Source organism: Salvelinus fontinalis, unplaced genomic scaffold (assembly GCF_029448725.1).
Source record: "Salvelinus fontinalis isolate EN_2023a unplaced genomic scaffold, ASM2944872v1 scaffold_0340, whole genome shotgun sequence".
In the NCBI taxonomy this organism is placed as follows: domain Eukaryota; kingdom Metazoa; phylum Chordata; class Actinopteri; order Salmoniformes; family Salmonidae; genus Salvelinus; species Salvelinus fontinalis.
This window is the reverse complement of record NW_026600549.1, coordinates 173383-193382: the sequence shown is the minus strand read 5'-3', so window position 1 is coordinate 193382 and position 20000 is coordinate 173383. Positions and strand designations below refer to the sequence as shown.

The following is a 20000-nucleotide window of genomic DNA, read 5'->3' as shown; positions in this document are numbered from 1 at the left end:
TATAGAGGACTGCACTACAACTTTCTAGAGGGAGTGATGACTGGAGGGGAGGGATGGAGGAATGACTGGAGGGGAGGGATTGAGGTATGACTGGAGGGGAGGGATGGAGGGATGACTGGAGGGGAGGGATTGAGGTATGACTGGAGGGGAGGGATGGAGGGATGACTGGAGGGGAGGGATGGAGGGATGACTGGAGGGGAGGGATGGAGGGATGACTGGAGGGGAGGGATGGAGGGATGACTGGAGGGGAGGGATGGAGGGATGCCTGGAGGGGAGGGATGGAGGGATGACTGGAGGGGAGGGGTGGAGGGATGACCTGAGTGGTGGGATGGAGGGATGGAGGGATGACTGGAGTGGAGGGATGACTGGAGGGGAGGGATGGAGGGATGACTGGAGGGGAGGGATGGAGGGATGACTGGAGAGGAGGGATGGAGGGATGACTGGAGGGGAGGGATGGAGGGATGACTGGAGGGGAGGGATGGAGGGATGACTGGAGAGGAGGGATGGAGGGATGACTGGAGGGGAGGGATGGAGGGATGTCAAGGTTCTCTTTTGGCCAACATTTATACAAGAAAGTTACAAACGTTGAGGTATAGACAGGGCTATACATTACAAACGTTGAGGTATAGACAGGGCTATACATTACACACGTTGAGGTATAGACAGGGCTATACATTACAAGGGTTATACATTAAAAGCTATTAAATGTTAGGAGGTAGAGAAACACACTAACTAGTATTACTGTTAGGAGGTAGAGAAACAAACTAACTAGTATTAATGTTAGGAGGTAGAGAAACACACTAACTAGTATTAATGTTAGGAGGTAGAGAAACACACTAACTAGTATTAATGTTAGGAGGTAGAGATACACTAACTAGTATTAATGTTAGGAGGTAGAGAAACACACTAACTAGTATTAATGTTAGGAGGTAGAGATACACACTAACTAGTATTACTGTTAGGAGGTAGAGAAACACACTAACTAGTATTACTGTTAGGAGGTAGAGATACACACTAACTAGTATTACTGTTAGGAGGTAGAGATACACTAACTAGTATTAATGTTAGGAGGTAGAGAAACACACTAACTAGTATTAATGTTAGGAGGTAGAGATACACACTAACTAGTATTACTGTTAGGAGGTAGAGAAACACTAACTAGTATTAATGTTAGGAGGTAGAGATACACACTAACTAGTATTAATGTTAGGAGGTAGAGAAACACTAACTAGTATTACTGTTAGGAGGTAGAGAAACACTAACTAGTATTAATGTTAGGAGGTAGAGAAACACACTAACTAGTATTAATGTTAGGAGGTAGAGAAACACTAACTAGTATTAATGTTAGGAGGTAGAGATACACACTAACTAGTATTAATGTTAGGAGGTAGAGAAACACTAACTAGTATTAATGTTAGGAGGTAGAGATACACACTAACTAGTATTAATGTTAGGAGGTAGAGAAACACACTAACTAGTATTAATGTTAGGAGGTAGAGATACACACTAACTAGTATTAATGTTAGGAGGTAGAGATACACACTAACTAGTATTAATGTTAGGATGTAGAGATACACTAACTAGTATTACTGTTAGGAGGTAGAGATACACACTAACTAGTATTAATGTTAGGAGGTAGAGATACACACTAACTAGTATTACTGTTAGGAGGTAGAGATACACACTAACTAGTATTAATGTTAGGAGGTAGAGAAACACACTAACTAGTATTACTGTTAGGAGGTAGAGAAACACTAACTAGTATTACTGTTAGGAGGTAGAGAAACACTAACTAGTATTAATGTTAGGAGGTAGAGAAACACTAACTAGTATTAATGTTAGGAGGTAGAGAAACACTAACTAGTATTAATGTTAGGAGGTAGAGAAACACTAACTAGTATTAATGTTAGGAGGTAGAGAAACACACTAACTAGTATTAATGTTAGGAGGTAGAGAAACACTAACTAGTATTAATGTTAGGAGGTAGAGAAACACACTAACTAGTATTAATGTTAGGAGGTAGAGAAACACTAACTAGTATTAATGTTAGGAGGTAGAGAAACACACTAACTAGTATTAATGTTAGGAGGTAGAGATACACACTAACTAGTATTAATGTTAGGAGGTAGAGATACACACTAACTAGTATTAATGTTAGGAGGTAGAGAAACACTAACTAGTATTACTGTTAGGAGGTAGAGAAACACTAACTAGTATTAATGTTAGGAGGTAGAGAAACACACTAACTAGTATTAATGTTAGGAGGTAGAGAAACACTAACTAGTATTAATGTTAGGAGGTAGAGACACACACTAACTAGTATTAATGTTAGGAGGTAGAGAAACACTAACTAGTATTACTGTTAGGAGGTAGAGAAACACTAACTAGTATTAATGTTAGGAGTTAGAGATACACTAACTAGTATTAATGTTAGGAGGTAGAGATACACACTAACTAGTATTACTGTTAGGAGGTAGAGAAACACACTAACTAGTATTAATGTTAGGAGGTAGAGAAACACACTAACTAGTATTACTGTTAGGAGGTAGAGAAACACACTAACTAGTATTACTGTTAGGAGGTAGAGATACACTAACTAGTATTAATGTTAGGAGGTAGAGAAACACACTAACTAGTATTACTGTTAGGAGGTAGAGAAACACTAACTAGTATTAATGTTAGGAGGTAGAGATACACTAACTAGTATTACTGTTAGGAGGTAGAGAAACACACTAACTAGTATTAATGTTAGGAGGTAGAGAAACACACTAACTAGTATTAATGTTAGGAGGTAGAGATACACTAACTAGTATTACTGTTAGGAGGTAGAGAAACACACTAACTAGTATTAATGTTAGGAGGTAGAGATACACTAACTAGTATTAATGTTAGGAGGTAGAGAAACACACTAACTAGTATTACTGTTAGGAGGTAGAGAAACACACTAACTAGTATTACTGTTAGGAGGTAGAGAAACACACTAACTAGTATTAATGTTAGGAGGTAGAGAAACACACTAACTAGTATTACTGTTAGGAGGTAGAGAAACACACTAACTAGTATTACTGTTAGGAGGTAGAGATACACTAACTAGTATTAATGTTAGGAGGTAGAGAAACACACTAACTAGTATTAAGGTTAGGAGGTAGAGAAACACACTAACTAGTATTAATGTTAGGAGGTAGAGAAACACACTAACTAGTATTAAGGTTAGGAGGTAGAGAAACACACTAACTAGTATTAATGTTAGGAGGTAGAGATACACTAACTAGTATTAATGTTAGGAGGTAGAGAAACACACTAACTAGTATTACTGTTAGGAGGTAGAGAAACACACTAACTAGTATTAATGTTAGGAGGTAGAGATACACTAACTAGTATTACTGTTAGGAGACATATTTTTTGTAGATACTGATCTTGGTTCAGTGTTGTGTTTCAGCCTCAAGTAGTTCTAACCTCTTAACACCGTCTGTTATCTCTCACCCACTCCCTGCCTCCCTTTCTCCCACTGTCTCCCCCCCTCCCTCTTTCCCTCGTTCTTTGCCACGAATACCACACAAGCTCTGAAGACTATTGTTCATTGATACATAGATGGAGATGGAGGGAGGGAGAATGGAGGGAGGAAGAAATAGAGGGAGGGAATGAGGGAAGGAAAGTAGGAGAGAGAGAGAAATAAGGGGTTGATTGAGGAGGGAAGGTGGAGGTAGGGGATGGAAGAGAGAGAGAGAGAGAGAGAGAGAGAGAGAGAGAGAGAGAGAGAGAGAGGGTTGAGGATGCCAGCTTTAATACTCTGGGATGTGGCAGTAAGGTTTGAGGATGCCAGCTGTAGTACTCTGGGATGTGGCAGTAAGGGTTGAGGATGCCAGCTGTAGTACTCTGGGATGTGGCAGTAAGGGTTGAGGATGCCAGCTGTAGTACTCTGGGATGTGGCAGTAAGGGTTGAGGATGCCAGCTGTAGTACTCTGGGATGTGGCAGTAAGGGTTGAGGATGCCAGCTGTAGTACTCTGGGATGTGGCAGTAAGGGTTGAGGATGCCAGCTGTAGTACTCTGGGATGTGGCGGTAAGGTTTGAGGATGCCAGCTGTAGTACTCTGGGATGTGGCGGTAAGGGTTGAGGATGCCAGCTGTAGTACTCTGGGATGTGGCGGCAAGGGTTGAGGATGCCAGCTGTAGTACTCTGGGATGTGGCGGTAAGGGTTGAGGATGCCAGCTGTAGTACTCTGGGATGTGGCGGTAAGGGTTGAGGATGCCAGCTGTAGTACTCTGGGATGTGGCGGTAAGGGTTGAGGATGCCAGCTGTAGTACTCTGGGATGTGGCGGTAAGGGTTGAGGATGCCAGCTGTAGTACTCTGGGATGTGGCGGTAAGGGTTGAGGATGCCAGCTGTAGTACTCTGGGATGTGGCGGTAAGGGTTGAGGATGCCAGCTGTAGTACTCTGGGATGTGGCGGTAAGGGTTGAGGATGCCTGCTGTAGTACTCTGGGATGTGGCGGTAAGGTTTGAGGATGCCAGCTGTAGTATTCTGGGATGTGGCGGTAAGGGTTGAGGATGCCAGCTGTAGTACTCTGGGATGTGGCGGTAAGGGTTGAGGATGCCAGCTGTAGTACTCTGGGATGTGGCGGTAAGGGTTGAGGATGCCAGCTGTAGTACTCTGGGATGTGGCAGAAGGGTTGAGGATGCCAGCTGTAGTACTCTGTGATGTGGCAGTAAGGGTTGAGGATGCCAGCTGTAGTACTCTGGGATGTGGCAGTAAGGGTTGAGGATGCCAGCTGTAGTACTCTGGGATGTGGCAGTAAGGGTTGAGGATGCCAGCTGTAGTACTCTGGGATGTGGCCGTAAGGGTTGAGGATGCCAGCTGTAGTACTCTGGGATGTGGCAGTAAGGGTTGAGGATGCCAGCTGTAGTACTCTGGGATGTGGCGGTAAGGGTTGAGGATGCCAGCTGTAGTACTCTGGGATGTGGCGGTAAGGGTTGAGGATGCCAGCTGTAGTACTCTGGGATGTGGCGGTAAGGGTTGAGGATGCCAGCTGTAATACTCTGGGATGTGGCGGTAAGGTTTGAGGATGCCAGCTGTAGTACTCTGGGATGTGGCGGTAAGGGTTGAGGATGCCAGCTGTAGTACTCTGGGATGTGGCGGTAAGGGTTGAGGATGCCAGCTGTAATACTCTGGGATGTGGCGTTAAGGGTTGAGGATGCCAGCTGTAGTACTCTGGGATGTGGCAGTAAGGGTTGAGGATGCCAGCTGTAGTACTCTGGGATGTGGCAGTAAGGGTTGAGGATGCCAGCTGTAGTACTCTGGGATGTGGCAGTAAGGGTTTAGGATGCCAGCTGTAGTACTCTGGGATGTGGCAGTAAGGGTTTAGGATGCCAGCTGTAGTACTCTGGGATGTGGCGGTAAGGATTGAGGATGCCAGCTGTAGTACTCTGGGATGTGGCAGTAAGGGTTGAGGATGCCAGCTGTAGTACTCTGGGATGTGGCAGTAAGGGTTTAGGATGCCAGCTGTAGTACTCTGGGATGTGGCAGTAAGAGTTGAGGATGCCAGCTGTAGTACTCTGGGATGTGGCCGTAAGGGTTGGCTGGTCATATGAAGTGCTATTGTTAGTTCCAGGGCTGGAAAAGGACTGGAGGTTTTAAAACGGGAACAAGAATGTTTCTTCACCAAACAAACCTCTAACGCATATTAGGGTCTGCATCCTAAATGGCCCCTATTCCCTATATAGTGCACTACTTTAGACCAGGACTGGCTCCCTATTCCCTATCTAGTGCACTACTTTTAGACCAGGACTGGCACCCTATTCCCTATCTAGTGCACTACTTTAGACCAGGACTGGCACCCTATTCCCTATCTAGTGCACTACTTTAGACCAGGACTGGCACCCTATTCCCTATATAGTGCACTACTTTAGACCAGGGTCTTATGAGTCACCCTATGGGTCTAAAGTAGTGCACTTTATAGGGAATAGGGTGCCAGTCCTGGTCTAAAGTAATGCACTGTTTTCTCCAGATACAGTGTTTTGAGAATAGTTACATTATGCAGGTGAGATGTAGTCAGGTCAGGGTGAGGAAGAGGTCTGGAAGAGGTGAGGAAGAGGTCTATGGTCAGGTCAGGGTGAGGAAGAGGTCTGGAAGAGGTGAGGAAGAGGTCTGTGGTCAGGTCAAGGTGAGGAAGAGGTCTGTGGATGTGGTCAGGCCAAGGTGAGGAAGAGGTCTGTGGTCAGGCCAAGGTGAGGAAGAGGTCTGTGGTCAGGTCAGGGTGAGGAAGAGGTCTGTGGATGTGGTCAGGTCAAGGTGAGGAAGAGGTCTGTGGATGTGGTCAGGTCAAGGTGAGGAAGAGGTCTGTGGATGTGGTCAGGTCAAGGTGAGGAAGAGGTCTGTGGTCAGGTCAGGGTGAGGAAGAGGTCTGTGGATGTGGTCAGGTCAAGGTGAGGAAGAGGTCTGTGGATGTGGTCAGGTCAAGGTGAGGAAGAGGTCTGTGGTCAGGTCAGGGTGAGGAAGAGGTCTGTGGATGTGGTCAGGTCAAGGTGAGGAAGAGGTCTGTGGATGTGGTCAGGTCAAGGTGAGGAAGAGGTCTGTGGTCAGGTCAGGGTGAGGAAGAGGTCTGTGGATGTGGTCAGGTCAAGGTGAGGAAGAGGTCTGTGGTCAGGTCAGGGTGAGGAAGAGGTCTGTGGATGTGGTCAGGTCAAGGTGAGGAAGAGGTCTGTGGTTGTGGTCAGGCCAAGGTGAGGAAGAGGTCTGTGGTCAGGCCAAGGTGAGGAAGAGGTCTGTGGTCAGGTCAGGGTGAGGAAGAGGTCTGTGGATGTGGTCAGGTCAAGGTGAGGAAGAGGTCTGTGGATGTGGTCAGGTCAAGGTGAGGAAGAGGTCTGTGGATGTGGTCAGGTCAAGGTGAGGAAGAGGTCTGTGGATGTGGTCAGGTCAAGGTGAGGAAGAGGTCTGTGGTCAGGTCAGGGTGAGGAAGAGGTCTGTGGATGTGGTCAGGTCAAGGTGAGGAAGAGGTCTGTGGATGTGGTCAGGTCAAGGTGAGGAAGAGGTCTGTGGTCAGGTCAGGGTGAGGAAGAGGTCTGTGGATGTGGTCAGGTCAAGGTGAGGAAGAGGTCTGTGGATGTGGTCAGGTCAAGGTGAGGAAGAGGTCTGTGGTCAGGTCAGGGTGAGGAAGAGGTCTGTGGATGTGGTCAGGTCAAGGTGAGGAAGAGGTCTGTGGTCAGGTCAGGGTGAGGAAGAGGTCTGTGGATGTGGTCAGGTCAAGGTGAGGAAGAGGTCTGTGGTCAGGTCAGGGTGAGGAAGAGGTCTGTGGATGTGGTCAGGTCAAGGTGAGGAAGAGGTCTGTGGATGTGGTCAGGTCAAGGTGAGGAAGAGGTCTGTGGTCAGGTCAGGGTGAGGAAGAGGTCTGTGGATGTGGTCAGGTCAAGGTGAGGAAGAGGTCTGTGGTCAGGTCAGGGTGAGGAAGAGGTCTGTGGATGTGGTCAGGTCAAGGTGAGGAAGAGGGTTGTGGTTATGGTGAAGAAATGGTTCTAACCCTCTCTCCTCTCTCCCGCTCTCTCTTCTCTCTCTTTCCTCTCTCTTTCCTCTCTCTCTCTTTCTCTCTCCCCCTTTCCCTCCCTCTCCCTCCCTCTCCCCCTCTCCCCATCCTCCTCCAGGTCTTTTCCAAGGTGTTCAGTCATGAGGCGCTACAGTCCTACCTCCCTAAGATCCAGCAGGTGATCCAGGAGTCACTGAGGCTGTGGAGCTCCAACCCAGACCCCATCAACGTCTACAGGTGACTTGTAATTCTAAAACTCACTCCAGCTAGAAGAGCCCCCCACAGAACAAGCAGAACCTAAACCAGTGGCTCGGAGTGGCTCCCTTGGAAGGAGGAAACCCGGAGAGGAACCCTGCTCGTTTCTAGACACCTTCTTCCTCTGAAGTTACTTTCCTAGACTCTCACTGATTGATTAATTGATTGATTGATTGACTGCTTCCTCCAGGGAGTCCCAGAGGCTGTCGTTCCACATGGCAGTGAGGGTGCTGCTTGGGTTTAGGGTCTTCAGCCTACATAGGGCTACGTAGGGTTGCTATGTCTGGTTATTAACCCCCCCCCCCTCTCCCTACCTCCCCAGGGAATCCCAGAGGCTGTCGTTCCACATGGCAGTGAGGGTGCTGCTGGGGTTCAGGGTCTTCAGCCTACATAAAGGCTACATAGGGCTACGTAGGGTTGCTATGTCTGGTTATTAACCCCCCCTCTCTCTCCCTCCCTCCCCAGGGAATCCCAGAGGCTGTCGTTCCACATGGCAGTGAGGGTGCTGCTGGGGTTTAGGGTCTTCAGCCTACATAGGGCTACGTAGGGTTGCTATGTCTGGTTATTAACCCCCCCCCCTCTCCCTCCCTCCCCAGGGAATCCCAGAGACTGTCGTTCCACATGGCAGTGAGGGTGCTGCTGGGGTTCAGGGTCTTCAGCCTACATAAAGGCTACATAGGGCTACGTAGGGTTGCTATGTCTGGTTATTAACCCCCCCCCTCTCCCTCCCTCCCCAGGGAATCCCAGAGGCTGTCGTTCCACATGGCAGTGAGGGTGTTGTTGGGGTTCAGGGTCTTCAGCCTACATAGGGCTACGTAGGGTTGCTATGTCTGGTTATTAACCCCCCCTCTCCCTCCCTCCCCAGGGAATCCCAGAGGCTGTCGTTCCACATGGCAGTGAGGGTGCTGCTGGGGTTTAGGGTCTTCAGCCTACATAGGGCTACGTAGGGTTGCTATGTCTGGTTATTAACCCCCCCCTCTCCCTCCCTCCCCAGGGAATCCCAGAGGCTGTCGTTCCACATGGCAGTGAGGGTGCTGCTGGGGTTCAGGGTCTTCAGCCTACATAAAGGCTACATAGGGCTACGTAGGGTTGCTATGTCTGGTTATTAACCCCCCCCCCCCCCTCTCCCTCCCTCCCCAGGGAGTCCCAGAGGCTGCCGTTCCACATGGCAGTGAGGGTGTTGTTGGGGTTCAGGGTCTTTAGCCTATATAAAGGCTACATAGGGCTACGTAGGGTTGCTATGTCTGGTTATTAACCCCCCCCTCCCTCCCTCTCCAGGGAGTCCCAGAGGCTGTCGTTCCACATGGCAGTGAGGGTGTTGTTGGGGTTCAGGGTCTTCAGCCTACATAAAGGCTACATAGGGCTACGTAGGGTTGCTATGTCTGGTTATTAACCCCCCCCCCCCTCTCCCTCCCTCCCCAGGGAATCCCAGAGGCTGTCGTTCCACATGGCAGTGAGGGTGCTGCTGGGGTTTAGAGTAGCAGACGAGGAGATGAGACATCTGTTCAACACCTTCCAGGAGTTCATAGACAACATCTTCACCTTACCCATAGACCTGCCGTTCAGTGGGTACAGGAAGGTGAGTGTGTGCATGTACAACAAGCACTTTAATAGACAAAGACACATATGCATAGATTTAATCTACTCAACAAGAGGCTGAAGTAAATCAACGGAAATTAGATCTGATGCTGTTCTGATGCTGTTCTGACTTGATGCTGTTCTGACTTGATACTGATCTGATGCTGTTCTGACTTGATGCTGATATGATGCTGTTCTGACTTGATGCTGATCTGAAGCTGTTCTGACTTGATGCTGTTCTGACTTGATGCTGTTCTGACCTGATGCTGTTCTGACCTGATGCTGTTCTGACTTGATGCTGTTCTGAAGCTGTTCTGACTTGATGCTGTTCTGACTTGATGCTGTTCTGACTTGATGCTGTTCTGACTTGATGCTGATCTGAAGCTGTTCTGACTTGATGCTGTTCTGACTTGATGCTGATATGATGCTGTTCTGACTTGATGCTGATATGATGCTGTTCTGACTTGATGCTGATCTGAAGCTGTTCTGACTTGATGCTGTTCTGACTTGATGCTGATATGATGCTGTTCTGACTTGATGCTGTTCTGACTTGATGCTGATCTGAAGCTGTTCTGACTTGATGCTGTTCTGACTTGATGCTGATATGATGCTGTTCTGACTTGATGCTGTTCTGACTTGATGCTGATCTGATGCTGTTCTGACTTGATGCTGTTCTGACTTGATGCTGTTCTGACTTGATGCTGTTCTGACTTGATGCTGTTCTGACTTGATGCTGTTCTGATGCTGTTCTGATGCTGTTCTGACTTGATGCTGTTCTGACTTGATGCTGTTCTGACTTGATGCTGTTCTGACTTGATGCTGTTCTGACTTGATGCTGACTTGATGCTGTTCTGACTTGATGCTGTTCTGATGCTGTTCTGATGCTGTTCTGAAGCTGTTCTGACTTGATGCTGTTCTGACTTGATGCTGATATGATGCTGTTCTGACTTGATGCTGTTCTGACTTGATGCTGATATGATGCTGTTCTGACTTGATGCTGTTCTGACTTGATGCTGATCTGAAGCTGTTCTGACTTGATGCTGTTCTGACTTGATGCTGATATGATGCTGTTCTGACTTGATGCTGTTCTGACTTGATGCTGATCTGAAGCTGTTCTGACTTGATGCTGTTCTGACTTGATGCTGTTCTGACTTGATGCTGTTCTGATGCTGTTCTGACTTGATGCTGTTCTGACTTGATGCTGATCTGAAGCTGTTCTGAAGCTGTTCTGACTTGATGCTGATCTGACTTGATGCTGTTCTGACTTGATGCTGTTCTGACTTCATGCTGTTCTGACTTGATGCTGTTCTGACTTCATGCTTTTCTGATGCTGTTCTGACTTGGTGCTGTTCTGAAGCTGTTCTGACTTGATGCTGTTCTGACTTGATGCTGTTCTGAAGCTGTTCTGACTTGATGCTGTTCTGACTTGATGCTGTTCTGAAGCTGTTCTGACTTGATGCTGTTCTGACTTGATGCTGTTCTGACTTGATGCTGTTCTGACTTGATGCTGATCTGACTTGATGCTGTTCTGACTTGATGCTGTTCTGACTTGATGCTGTTCTGACTTGATGCTGATCTGACTTGATGCTGTTCTGACTTGATGCTGTTCTGACTTGATGCTGATCTGACTTGATGCTGATCTGACCTGATGCTGTTCTGACCTGATGCTGTTCTGAAGCTGTACTGACCTGATGCTGTTCTGACTTGATGCTGTTCTGACCTGATGCTGTTCTGACTTGATGCTGTTCTGACCTGATGCTGTTCTGAAGCTGTACTGTGTATTTCAACATATTCCATTCTTGTTTGTCACACACATCACTGACCACATGTCTCTGTGGGTTTTTGCTTCTGTAGGGTATCCGTGCCAGGGACACACTCCAGAAAGGAATAGAAAAAGCCATCAGGGAGAAACCCCTCTCTTCCCAGGGGAAGGATTATAGCGACGCACTTGATATCTTGCTGGAGAGCGCAAAAGAGAACGGCACTGAACTCACAATGCAGGAACTCAAGGTAAGAACCTTTCTCTCCTAGGAACTCTTTCTACCTCTCTATCTCTCTACCTCTCTCTCTCTCTCTCTCTCTCTCTACCTCTCTACCTCTCTCTCTACCTCTCTACCTCTCTCTCTACCTCTCTCTCTACCTCTCTACCTCTCTCTCTACCTCTATCTCTCTCTCTACCTCTCTCTCTACCTCTCTCTCTACCTCTCTACCTCTCTCTCTACCTCTCTCTCTACCTCTATCTCTCTCTACCTCTCTACCTCTCTCTCTACCTCTCTCTCTACCTCTCTCTCTCTCTACCTCTCTCTCTTTCTACCTCTCTACCTCCCTCTCTACCTCTCTACCTCTCTCTCTACCTCTCTCTCTACCTCTCTCTACCTCTCTACCTCTCTACCTCTCTCTCTACCTCTCTACTTCTCTCCCTCTCTACCTCTCTCTCTCTCTCTCTACCTCTCTCTCTACCTCTCTCCCTCTCTACCTCTCTCTCTACCTCTCTCTACCCCTCCAAGTCTCCTTTAAGGTTTGTAAAATGATTAACAGGCTGAAAGTCACCATGGCTGTTTCCCAAAGGACACCCTATTCCCTATATAGTGCACTACCATAGACCAGGGCTGGCACCCTATTCCCTATATAGTGCACTACTTTAGACCAGGACTGGCACCCTATTCCCTATATAGTGATTTATATCTATCTGATCTGCACTAAAACATAAAACCCACACAACACCCCAACCTGTAGAGATATGATGGTTGATTTCTGCTTGGTCTCACTTGTAACACTTGCCTTTAAATAAAGCCTCTATCAAATAACAATACAGACTTTCCCTTTAAGATCCTCCGTTGCTATTTTTACGTTGGTTTAAAGTTGGGTATCTTGCTAATATCACGGATCAATGTATTGGATATCTGACCAGTATCACAGATCAATGTATTGGATATCTGACTAATATTACAGATCAATGTATTGGATATGTGACTAGTTTCACAGATCAATGTATTGGATATCTGACTAGTATCACAGATCAATGTATTGGATATGTGACTAGTATCACAGATCAATGTATTGGATATCTGACTAATATTACAGATCAATGTATTGGATATGTGACTAGTTTCACAGATCAATGTATTGGATATCTGACTAGTATCACAGATCAATGTATTGGATATCTGACTAGTATCACAGATCAATGTATTGGATATCTGACTAGTATCACAGATCAATGTATTGGATATCTGACTAGTATCACAGATCCATGTATTGGATATGTGACTAGTTTCACAGATCAATGTATTGGATATCTGACTAGTATCACAGATCAATGTATTGGATATCTGACTAATATTACAGATCAATGTATTGGATATCTGACTAGTATCACAGATCAATGTATTGGATATCTGACTAATATTACAGATCAATGTATTGGATATCTGACTAGTATCACAGATCAATGTATTGGATATCTGACTAGTATCACTGATCAATGTATTGGATATCTGACTAGTATCACAGATCAATGTATTGGATATCTGACTAGTTTCACAGATCAATGTATTTCAGAAGTGATATAGGTGCTATAGAGTACTTTTAATATTAGTTTCCCTACAGATGATCTCATCCTAATGAACACATCTCTCTTCTCCGTCTTCCCTTCGTCTCCAGGAGGCGACCATTGAGCTGATCTTTGCTGCGTTTGCCACCACGGCCAGCGCCTCCACGTCTCTCATCATGCAGCTGCTTCGCCACCCTGCCGTGTTGGAGAAGTTACGAGAGGAGCTCCGGACCCGGGGGATCCTCCACAACGGCTGTCTGTGCGAAGGGGAGCTGGGCCTGGATACCATCGTTAGTCTGAAGTATCTGGACTGTGTGATCAAGGAGGTGCTGAGGCTCTTCACGCCCGTGTCTGGGGGGTATAGGACGGCCCTGCAGACCTTTGAACTAGATGTGAGTGGTATATTTGTATTGTGTCATCTGTTAATCACTCTCTCTCTCTCTCTCCCTTCCAATCTTGTCTTCTTGTGTTGTCTTTTGTCTTGTCTTTTGTCTTGTCCGTTGTCTTGTCGTCTCTTATATTTTGTCTTGTCTTTTGTCTTGTCCATTGTCTTGTCGTCTCTTATATTTTGTCTTGTCTTTTGTCTTGTATTGTCCGTTGTCTTGTCGTCTCTTATATTTTGTCTTGTCTTTTGTCTTGTCCATTGTCTTGTCGTCTCTTATATTTTGTCTTGTCTTTTGTCTTGTCTTGTCCGTTGTCTTGTCTTCTCTTATATTTTGTCCTGTCTTTTGTCTTTTCTTTTGTCTTTTCTTGTCTTTTGTCTCGTATATGACTCTTCCACGTTTCTCTGTCTCCGTCCCCAGGGGGTACAGATCCCGAAGGGTTGGAGTGTGATGTACAGCATCAGAGACACCCACGACACCTCCTCCGTCTTCAAGGATGTAGACGCCTTCGACCCCGACCGCTTCTCCCAGGAACGCAGCGAAGACAAGGAGGGACGCTTCCACTACCTTCCGTTCGGCGGCGGCGTCCGCTCCTGTCTCGGGAAACAGCTCGCCACTCTCTTCCTCCGTATACTGGCCATCGAGCTGGCCAGCACCAGCCGGTTTGAGCTGGCGACCCGGGACTTTCCCAGAGTGGTGACGGTGCCGGTCGTTCATCCGGTGGACGGGTTAAAGGTGAAGTTCTACGGTCTGGATTCTAACCAGAACGAGATTCCGTCCGATCTCCTAGCCGACATCAAGACGGAAGAGCTGCTGGGAGCCGCGGTGTAGATCGTTGATTTGGATTGGACGAAGCAAGGAGGAAGGGAGGGATGGATAGAGGGAGGAGAAATGAGAGAGAGGAGGAGGAGGATGGATGGAGGACATGGCAGAGAGAATAAAAGGAGAATGGGAGGTCAGGAGTGGTCTAGCATCCTTTTGTTTTCATTTTGCTGATGTCTTGGAATGTTGGAGGTCTCCTTTGAACTCTAAAAAGGAACATTCTGAATTCCGATTCCTTCTCTTTGTCGTGTTATTGTTAGTCATTGGAACTTTCTGGGAGACAAAGAAGAAGAACAGAGGCTGCCAAAAAAAATCTCTATTCCGTTTGTTTTCCAAGAAATATACAAAACTATGTATAAAATGAAAAGTAATGTAATATAAAGAATGAATAAAAAAAACAGAAGATTTAATGTTAAGAGAAGTTATGCACAATTTAGGAAACAGATTCTTAGGGGAGTGTATTTGGATTAGAGGGATGGATGGAGGTAGGGAAGAAAGAAAGGAGGCAAGGAAAGGAGGGATAAAACAGGGTATAATGATTTAAGAAGCGTAGGGAAAGGATAAAAGACAGGGGAATCTACACAGGAGAGAGAGAGAGACTCTTAAAGTGAATCCAGAGGCAGAGAGAGACTCTTAAAGTGAATCCAGAGCTAGAGAGAGACTCTTAAAGTGAATCCAGAGCTAGAGAGAGACTCTTAAAGTGAATCCAGAGGCAGAGAGAGAAGAGCAGAGGTGAGTTCATTCACACTTGTATATATCAGGGTGCTCCAGATCCAGTCCTGGCAAGTGCTAGAGTTTTCCAGGCTTTTCTTCCAGCCATGCTCTAACACACACGTCTCTCAAACAATCAAGCTATCAACCTATCAACTATCACGATTTGTTAAATGAGGCGGGGTTTTTTTACCCGGAAAAGGGACTGTAATTCTCCAAGATGGGGTTTCAAACAGAGATCCCTGCTATAAAGGACTTCAGGGAGAATGCGAAAGAGAGACTCAAAAGCTGGAAAGGATTTTAGGATTGTGTGTTAATAGCTCAGGTGTGGAAGGGGATCTTTCATTGAACGTATTTTCATACCTTCATTTTTTTTTTACTCAACCTGCACATAAGAGACGATCAGTTGTTACCAATCATCCCCCTTCCCCTTTAAACCCTCAAACCTGTGCTATGATGTCATCGGACTATGTGTCCGTGTGTGTGTCCGTCGCTTGGCCTGACATCTGCCTCTTTGCTTGACTGGATGTATTTTGGACATAAAGGAGAACCATTTTTCTAAAGCTATCAGAATCGTCTAAGCTGGAGGAAGAATGATAGAGAGAAAGAGAAGAAGAGATAAAGAAAGAGAAGAAGAGAGGGAGAGATAAAGAGAGAGGGGAGGAGAGGGAGAAATTCAGGAGGAGAGGAGACCTATATACTTGCTGCTTGAGAGTTGCTTTGTTTTTGTATTTCAGTTGGAGCAGAGTGTTGTTGAACTCTGTGGGACGTGAAGCTGACATTTTGACTAGCTGCTCCTCTTTATCAACACAAAAATGCAAAATTGATTTAAAGAAAAATCTAAACTTTATTAGCTAATGAGATTTAACAACGTGAGACGATTGCACAATCAGAATCATTTTTGGAACTTATTACTAACCCCAACACCAGGAAATGTCCATCATGGATAAGGAGAGAAAATACTTCCAAAACAAAACTACTTCCTTTTATAACTCGTCAAAAGAACACTTAGAACTTAATGAACATTCTGGAACTCACAAACATTCCGGAACTCACAAATATTCTGGAACTCACAAACATTCTGGAACTCACAAACATTCTGGAACTCAATTTTTTGGGGGAATTCACAAACATTCCGGAACATTCTGGAACATTCTGAAATAACATTCCGGAATCCTTGGACAGTTGGGAGTTTTATTTGGAGGGAGCTAGGACCCAGGGACTGCTGGGAAAAGCTTCTATAAATGATATTCTACTACCGTCTTCTACAGATATATAATGTCTATAGTGTTAAAGTCATATATATTCTGGGACCAACTACACCACTGATTGTCTACACATACTATACGTACAGTGAGCTGCTTCTGTGTTTCTAAATGACAGTTATAGAAGTGCTATCATATATAGATTGCAAGTGACATTCATCGACATTTCTCGTTTTTTTATTGTATTTTAAAATTGTATTTAGCAAATATTTTGTATTTTGTGAAAAGCAAAGAGGGATGGGCAGTTCTGTTCATTCTGATTCTTGTGTTTAGTAAGTAAGCCATGGGTTAACACCTGTTCTCTCTAATACCCTAATATTATTATTATTGACTATTAATATTTCTTATTGTAATAAAATATTATTATTTTAAGTTGCCATTTTTATTATATTTCCAGAGTTTTAGTATAAATGTCAAAAGTCTGTTTGTTGGTAAATATCTTTATATTTAGAATGATATGAATTATTTCATTGTTATATTGTAAAACAGCGTTGAATATGTTAATATTGTTTATTGTAATAATTATTCTTATTTTGGGTTATTATTATAATTATCATTATAATTATTATACTATTAATAATTATTATTATCACAACATTCATTTATTATTAATATTAAGAAGACAATTACTTGCGAGGTATGTTCAATATTGAAGTGTCACATGGCTTCATTGGTCATTTTCTCCTGTGAGTCCCATTTGACACCCTATTCCCTATACAGTGCACTACTTTTGACCAGAGTCCTATGGTAAGTAGTGAACTAACTAGGGACTAGGGTGTCATTTGAGATGCAGTTATCGCTGTCTGTCTGTCTGTCTGTCCTTCTGTACATAATGTGTATTTCATTTTACAGATCCCAACAATTCACTTAGTTCAAATATGAATGTTTTTCCAACTGTGATTCTTAAATGTACTCCTGTAATAAAATATAATGTGAAAATTAAGACTAATGATCATTCCAATTGTCCGATGTCAACTGATAAATCGATCAATAGTTCTCTATCGATTATTTAGGTGTCCAAATACCCGAGGGACACATCAACAATCAACCAATCAAGTCGGTGGTTTCTCTGTTCTGTGGTTTCCATGGTTGCACGATTCCGTGGTTCTGTGGTTCTGTGGTTCCAATGCTCCACTTTTACAAGGTTCTTCTCTAAGCGACATAAGCGGTCAGCCTTCGCTTATTTACACATATTTTTTTTAGGAACTCAATCTGCGTCTCAACTTTCTATTGAGAGTTACTAGAATACATAAGTAGAAATAGGAACATGTTGTTTGTGCACCAGCAGTTTTTCTTGTGTTATGTCAGTCACTGACAGTTACTCAATTAGTCATGTCAGCTTACAATTTTTCGATTGATAAATCTAGCCAGCTATCTAAAAATGGCGAAATGGGTAGAATTTCAGTAAATTAGCTGTAAAACGGAAGAAAAAATGTGTATCTGAGCCACATGGCAAAATGAGGAGAATTGCTTGAAATTTGTTCGGAACCCCAACCAGATCTCTTAGGGCCTCCAAATGCCTAAAGCTGGCCCCGTTTCTTCTCATCATCATGACAGACCCTGAGCCGGCCCCGTTTCTTCTCATCGTCATGACAGACCCTGAGCCGGCCCCGTTTCTTCTCATCGTCATGACAGACCCTGAGCCGGCCCCGTTTCTTCTCATCGTCATGACAGACCCTGAGCCGGCCCCGTTTCTTCTCATCGTCATGACAGACCCTGAGCCGGCCCCGTTTCTTCTCATCGTCATGACAGACCCTGAGCCGGCCCCGTTTCTTCTCATCGTCATGAAAGACCCCCTCAATGTTGGTTACAGAGGGAGAGACGCAGTGTGTTCTCAAGACAGGCCTATTGAAGAACACACAACAGTACAGTCATATAAATGTAGTCCTCTCTTTGTTTGGGTTCATAGATTTTCATGACCAGAACAACATATTGGTTTTTATATGGAAACATTTGGGACTATTGGGGACCAAACTTGATGCTGCTCAAAACGTCATCCTTAATTTGACATGCTGACTAGACGTAGGCGTACGCCATCGTCCACATGCTGATATTGTCCATCTACGCCAGACACGATCAGGACAAGCAGGTTGAAATATCCAAACAAGCGACTCGTGTGGCGGGCCGGGCGCAGTGCGCGCTAACCAAGGGGGCCAGGTGCACAGTGTTTTCTCCGACACATTGGTGCGGCTGGCTTCCGGGTTGGAGGCGCACTGTGTTAAGAAGCAGTGCAGCTTGGTTGGGTTTCGGAGGACGCATGGCTTTCGACCTTCGTCTCTCCCGAGCCCGTACGGGAGTTGTAGCGATGAGACAAGATAGTAATTACTAGCAATTAGATACCACGAAAATTGTGGAGAAAAGAGGGAAAAATAAAAAAAATAAAAGAAATATCAAACTCTGAACCGTACTACATTGATTTGGGGACAGGTTGAAAAGCATTAAACATTTATGGAAATTTGGCTAGCTAGCTTGCTGTTGCTAGCTCATTTGTCCTGGGATATAAACATTGGGTTGTTATTTTACCTGAAATACACAAGGTCCTCTACTCTGACAATTACTCCTCAGATTAAAGGGGAAACCTAATTAGTTTCTAGTAACCTCTCCTCCTTCAGGCTTCTTCTTCTTCTGTGGACTTTATATGGCGGTTGGCAACCAACTTTAACCTGTCTAGGATGAGGGTGCCGCTAGCGGCACTCCCCCCCCACCCCCACTGAAAAACCAGTGCCGCGAAATTCAAAAAAAATATATTTTTAAAATATTTAACTTTCACACATTAAAGTCCAATACAGCTAATGAAAGACACAGATCTTGTGAATCCAGCCAACATGTCCGATTTTTAAAATGTTTTACAGGGAAGACACAATATGTAAAGATGTACATCTATTACCTAAAAACACATTAGCATAATCCACCATCTTTTATTTGTCCACCAACACCAGTAGCTATCACCAATTCGGCTAAACTAAGATATTTATAGCCCCTAACCAAGAAAAAAACTCATCAGATGACAGTCTGATAACATATTTATGGTATGGGATAGGTTTTGTTAGAAAAAAGTGCATATTTCAGGTAGATGGCATAGGTTACAATTGCACCCACCGTCACAAATGGACTAGAATAACTACATAGAGCAACGTGTTTACCTACTTACTAATCATCAAACATTTCGTAAAAATACACAGCATACACTAATCGAAAGACACAGATCCTGTGAATACAGACAATATTTCAGATTTTCTAAGTGTCTTACAGCGAAAACACAATAAATCGTTATATTAGCATAGCACATAGCACATAGCAGCCCAGCATTGATTCTAGCCAAAGTGAGCGATAACGTCAACATCGCCAAAATATATTAATTTTTTCACTAACCTTCTCAGAATTCTTCAGATGACACTCCTGTAACATCATATTACACAATCCATATAGAGTTTGATCGAAAATGTTTATATTTAGCCACCAAAATCATGGTTAGACAATGTGAAATGTAGCCCAGCTGGTGAGAAAATGTCCGTGCGCCATATTAGACAGTGATCTACTCTTATACATAAATACTCATAAACGTGACTAAAGAATATAGGGTGGACAGGGATTGATAGACAATTTAATTCTTAATACAATCGCGGAATTACATTTTTTAAATTATCCTTACTTTTCAATACAGTTTGCGCCAAGCGAAGCTACGTCAAAAAACATGGCGTCCTAAGCCACTAACATTTTTCGACAGAAACACGATTTATCATAATAAAAATGTCCTACTTTGAGCTGTTCTTCCATCAGTATCTTGGGCAAAGGATCCTTTCTTGGGTCTAATCGTCTTTTGGTGGAAAGCTGTCCTCTTGCCATGTGGAAATGCCAACTGCGTTCGGCATGAACTGGAAGCGTGCCCAGCAATTCACAGCGTTTCAGAAATAAAT

At 44.5% G+C, this 20000-nt stretch overlaps 1 protein-coding gene across 1 annotated transcript in view; it reads left to right on the top strand.

Moving 5' to 3' along the window:
• Nucleotides 1–17026, top strand: part of LOC129845701 (cytochrome P450 26B1-like) — a gene marked incomplete at its 5' end in the record, with an annotated part of 19326 nt that extends 2300 nt beyond the window's left edge. The window contains 5 exons of the mRNA XM_055913586.1: nt 7635–7753; nt 9194–9350; nt 11204–11359; nt 13013–13294; nt 13706–17026. Of these exons, the coding sequence (XP_055769561.1) occupies nt 7635–7753; nt 9194–9350; nt 11204–11359; nt 13013–13294; nt 13706–14116 (1125 nt within the window). The remainder of the gene's footprint in view (nt 1–7634; nt 7754–9193; nt 9351–11203; nt 11360–13012; nt 13295–13705) is intronic.
• Between the last annotated feature and the right edge of the window lie 2974 nt (nt 17027–20000).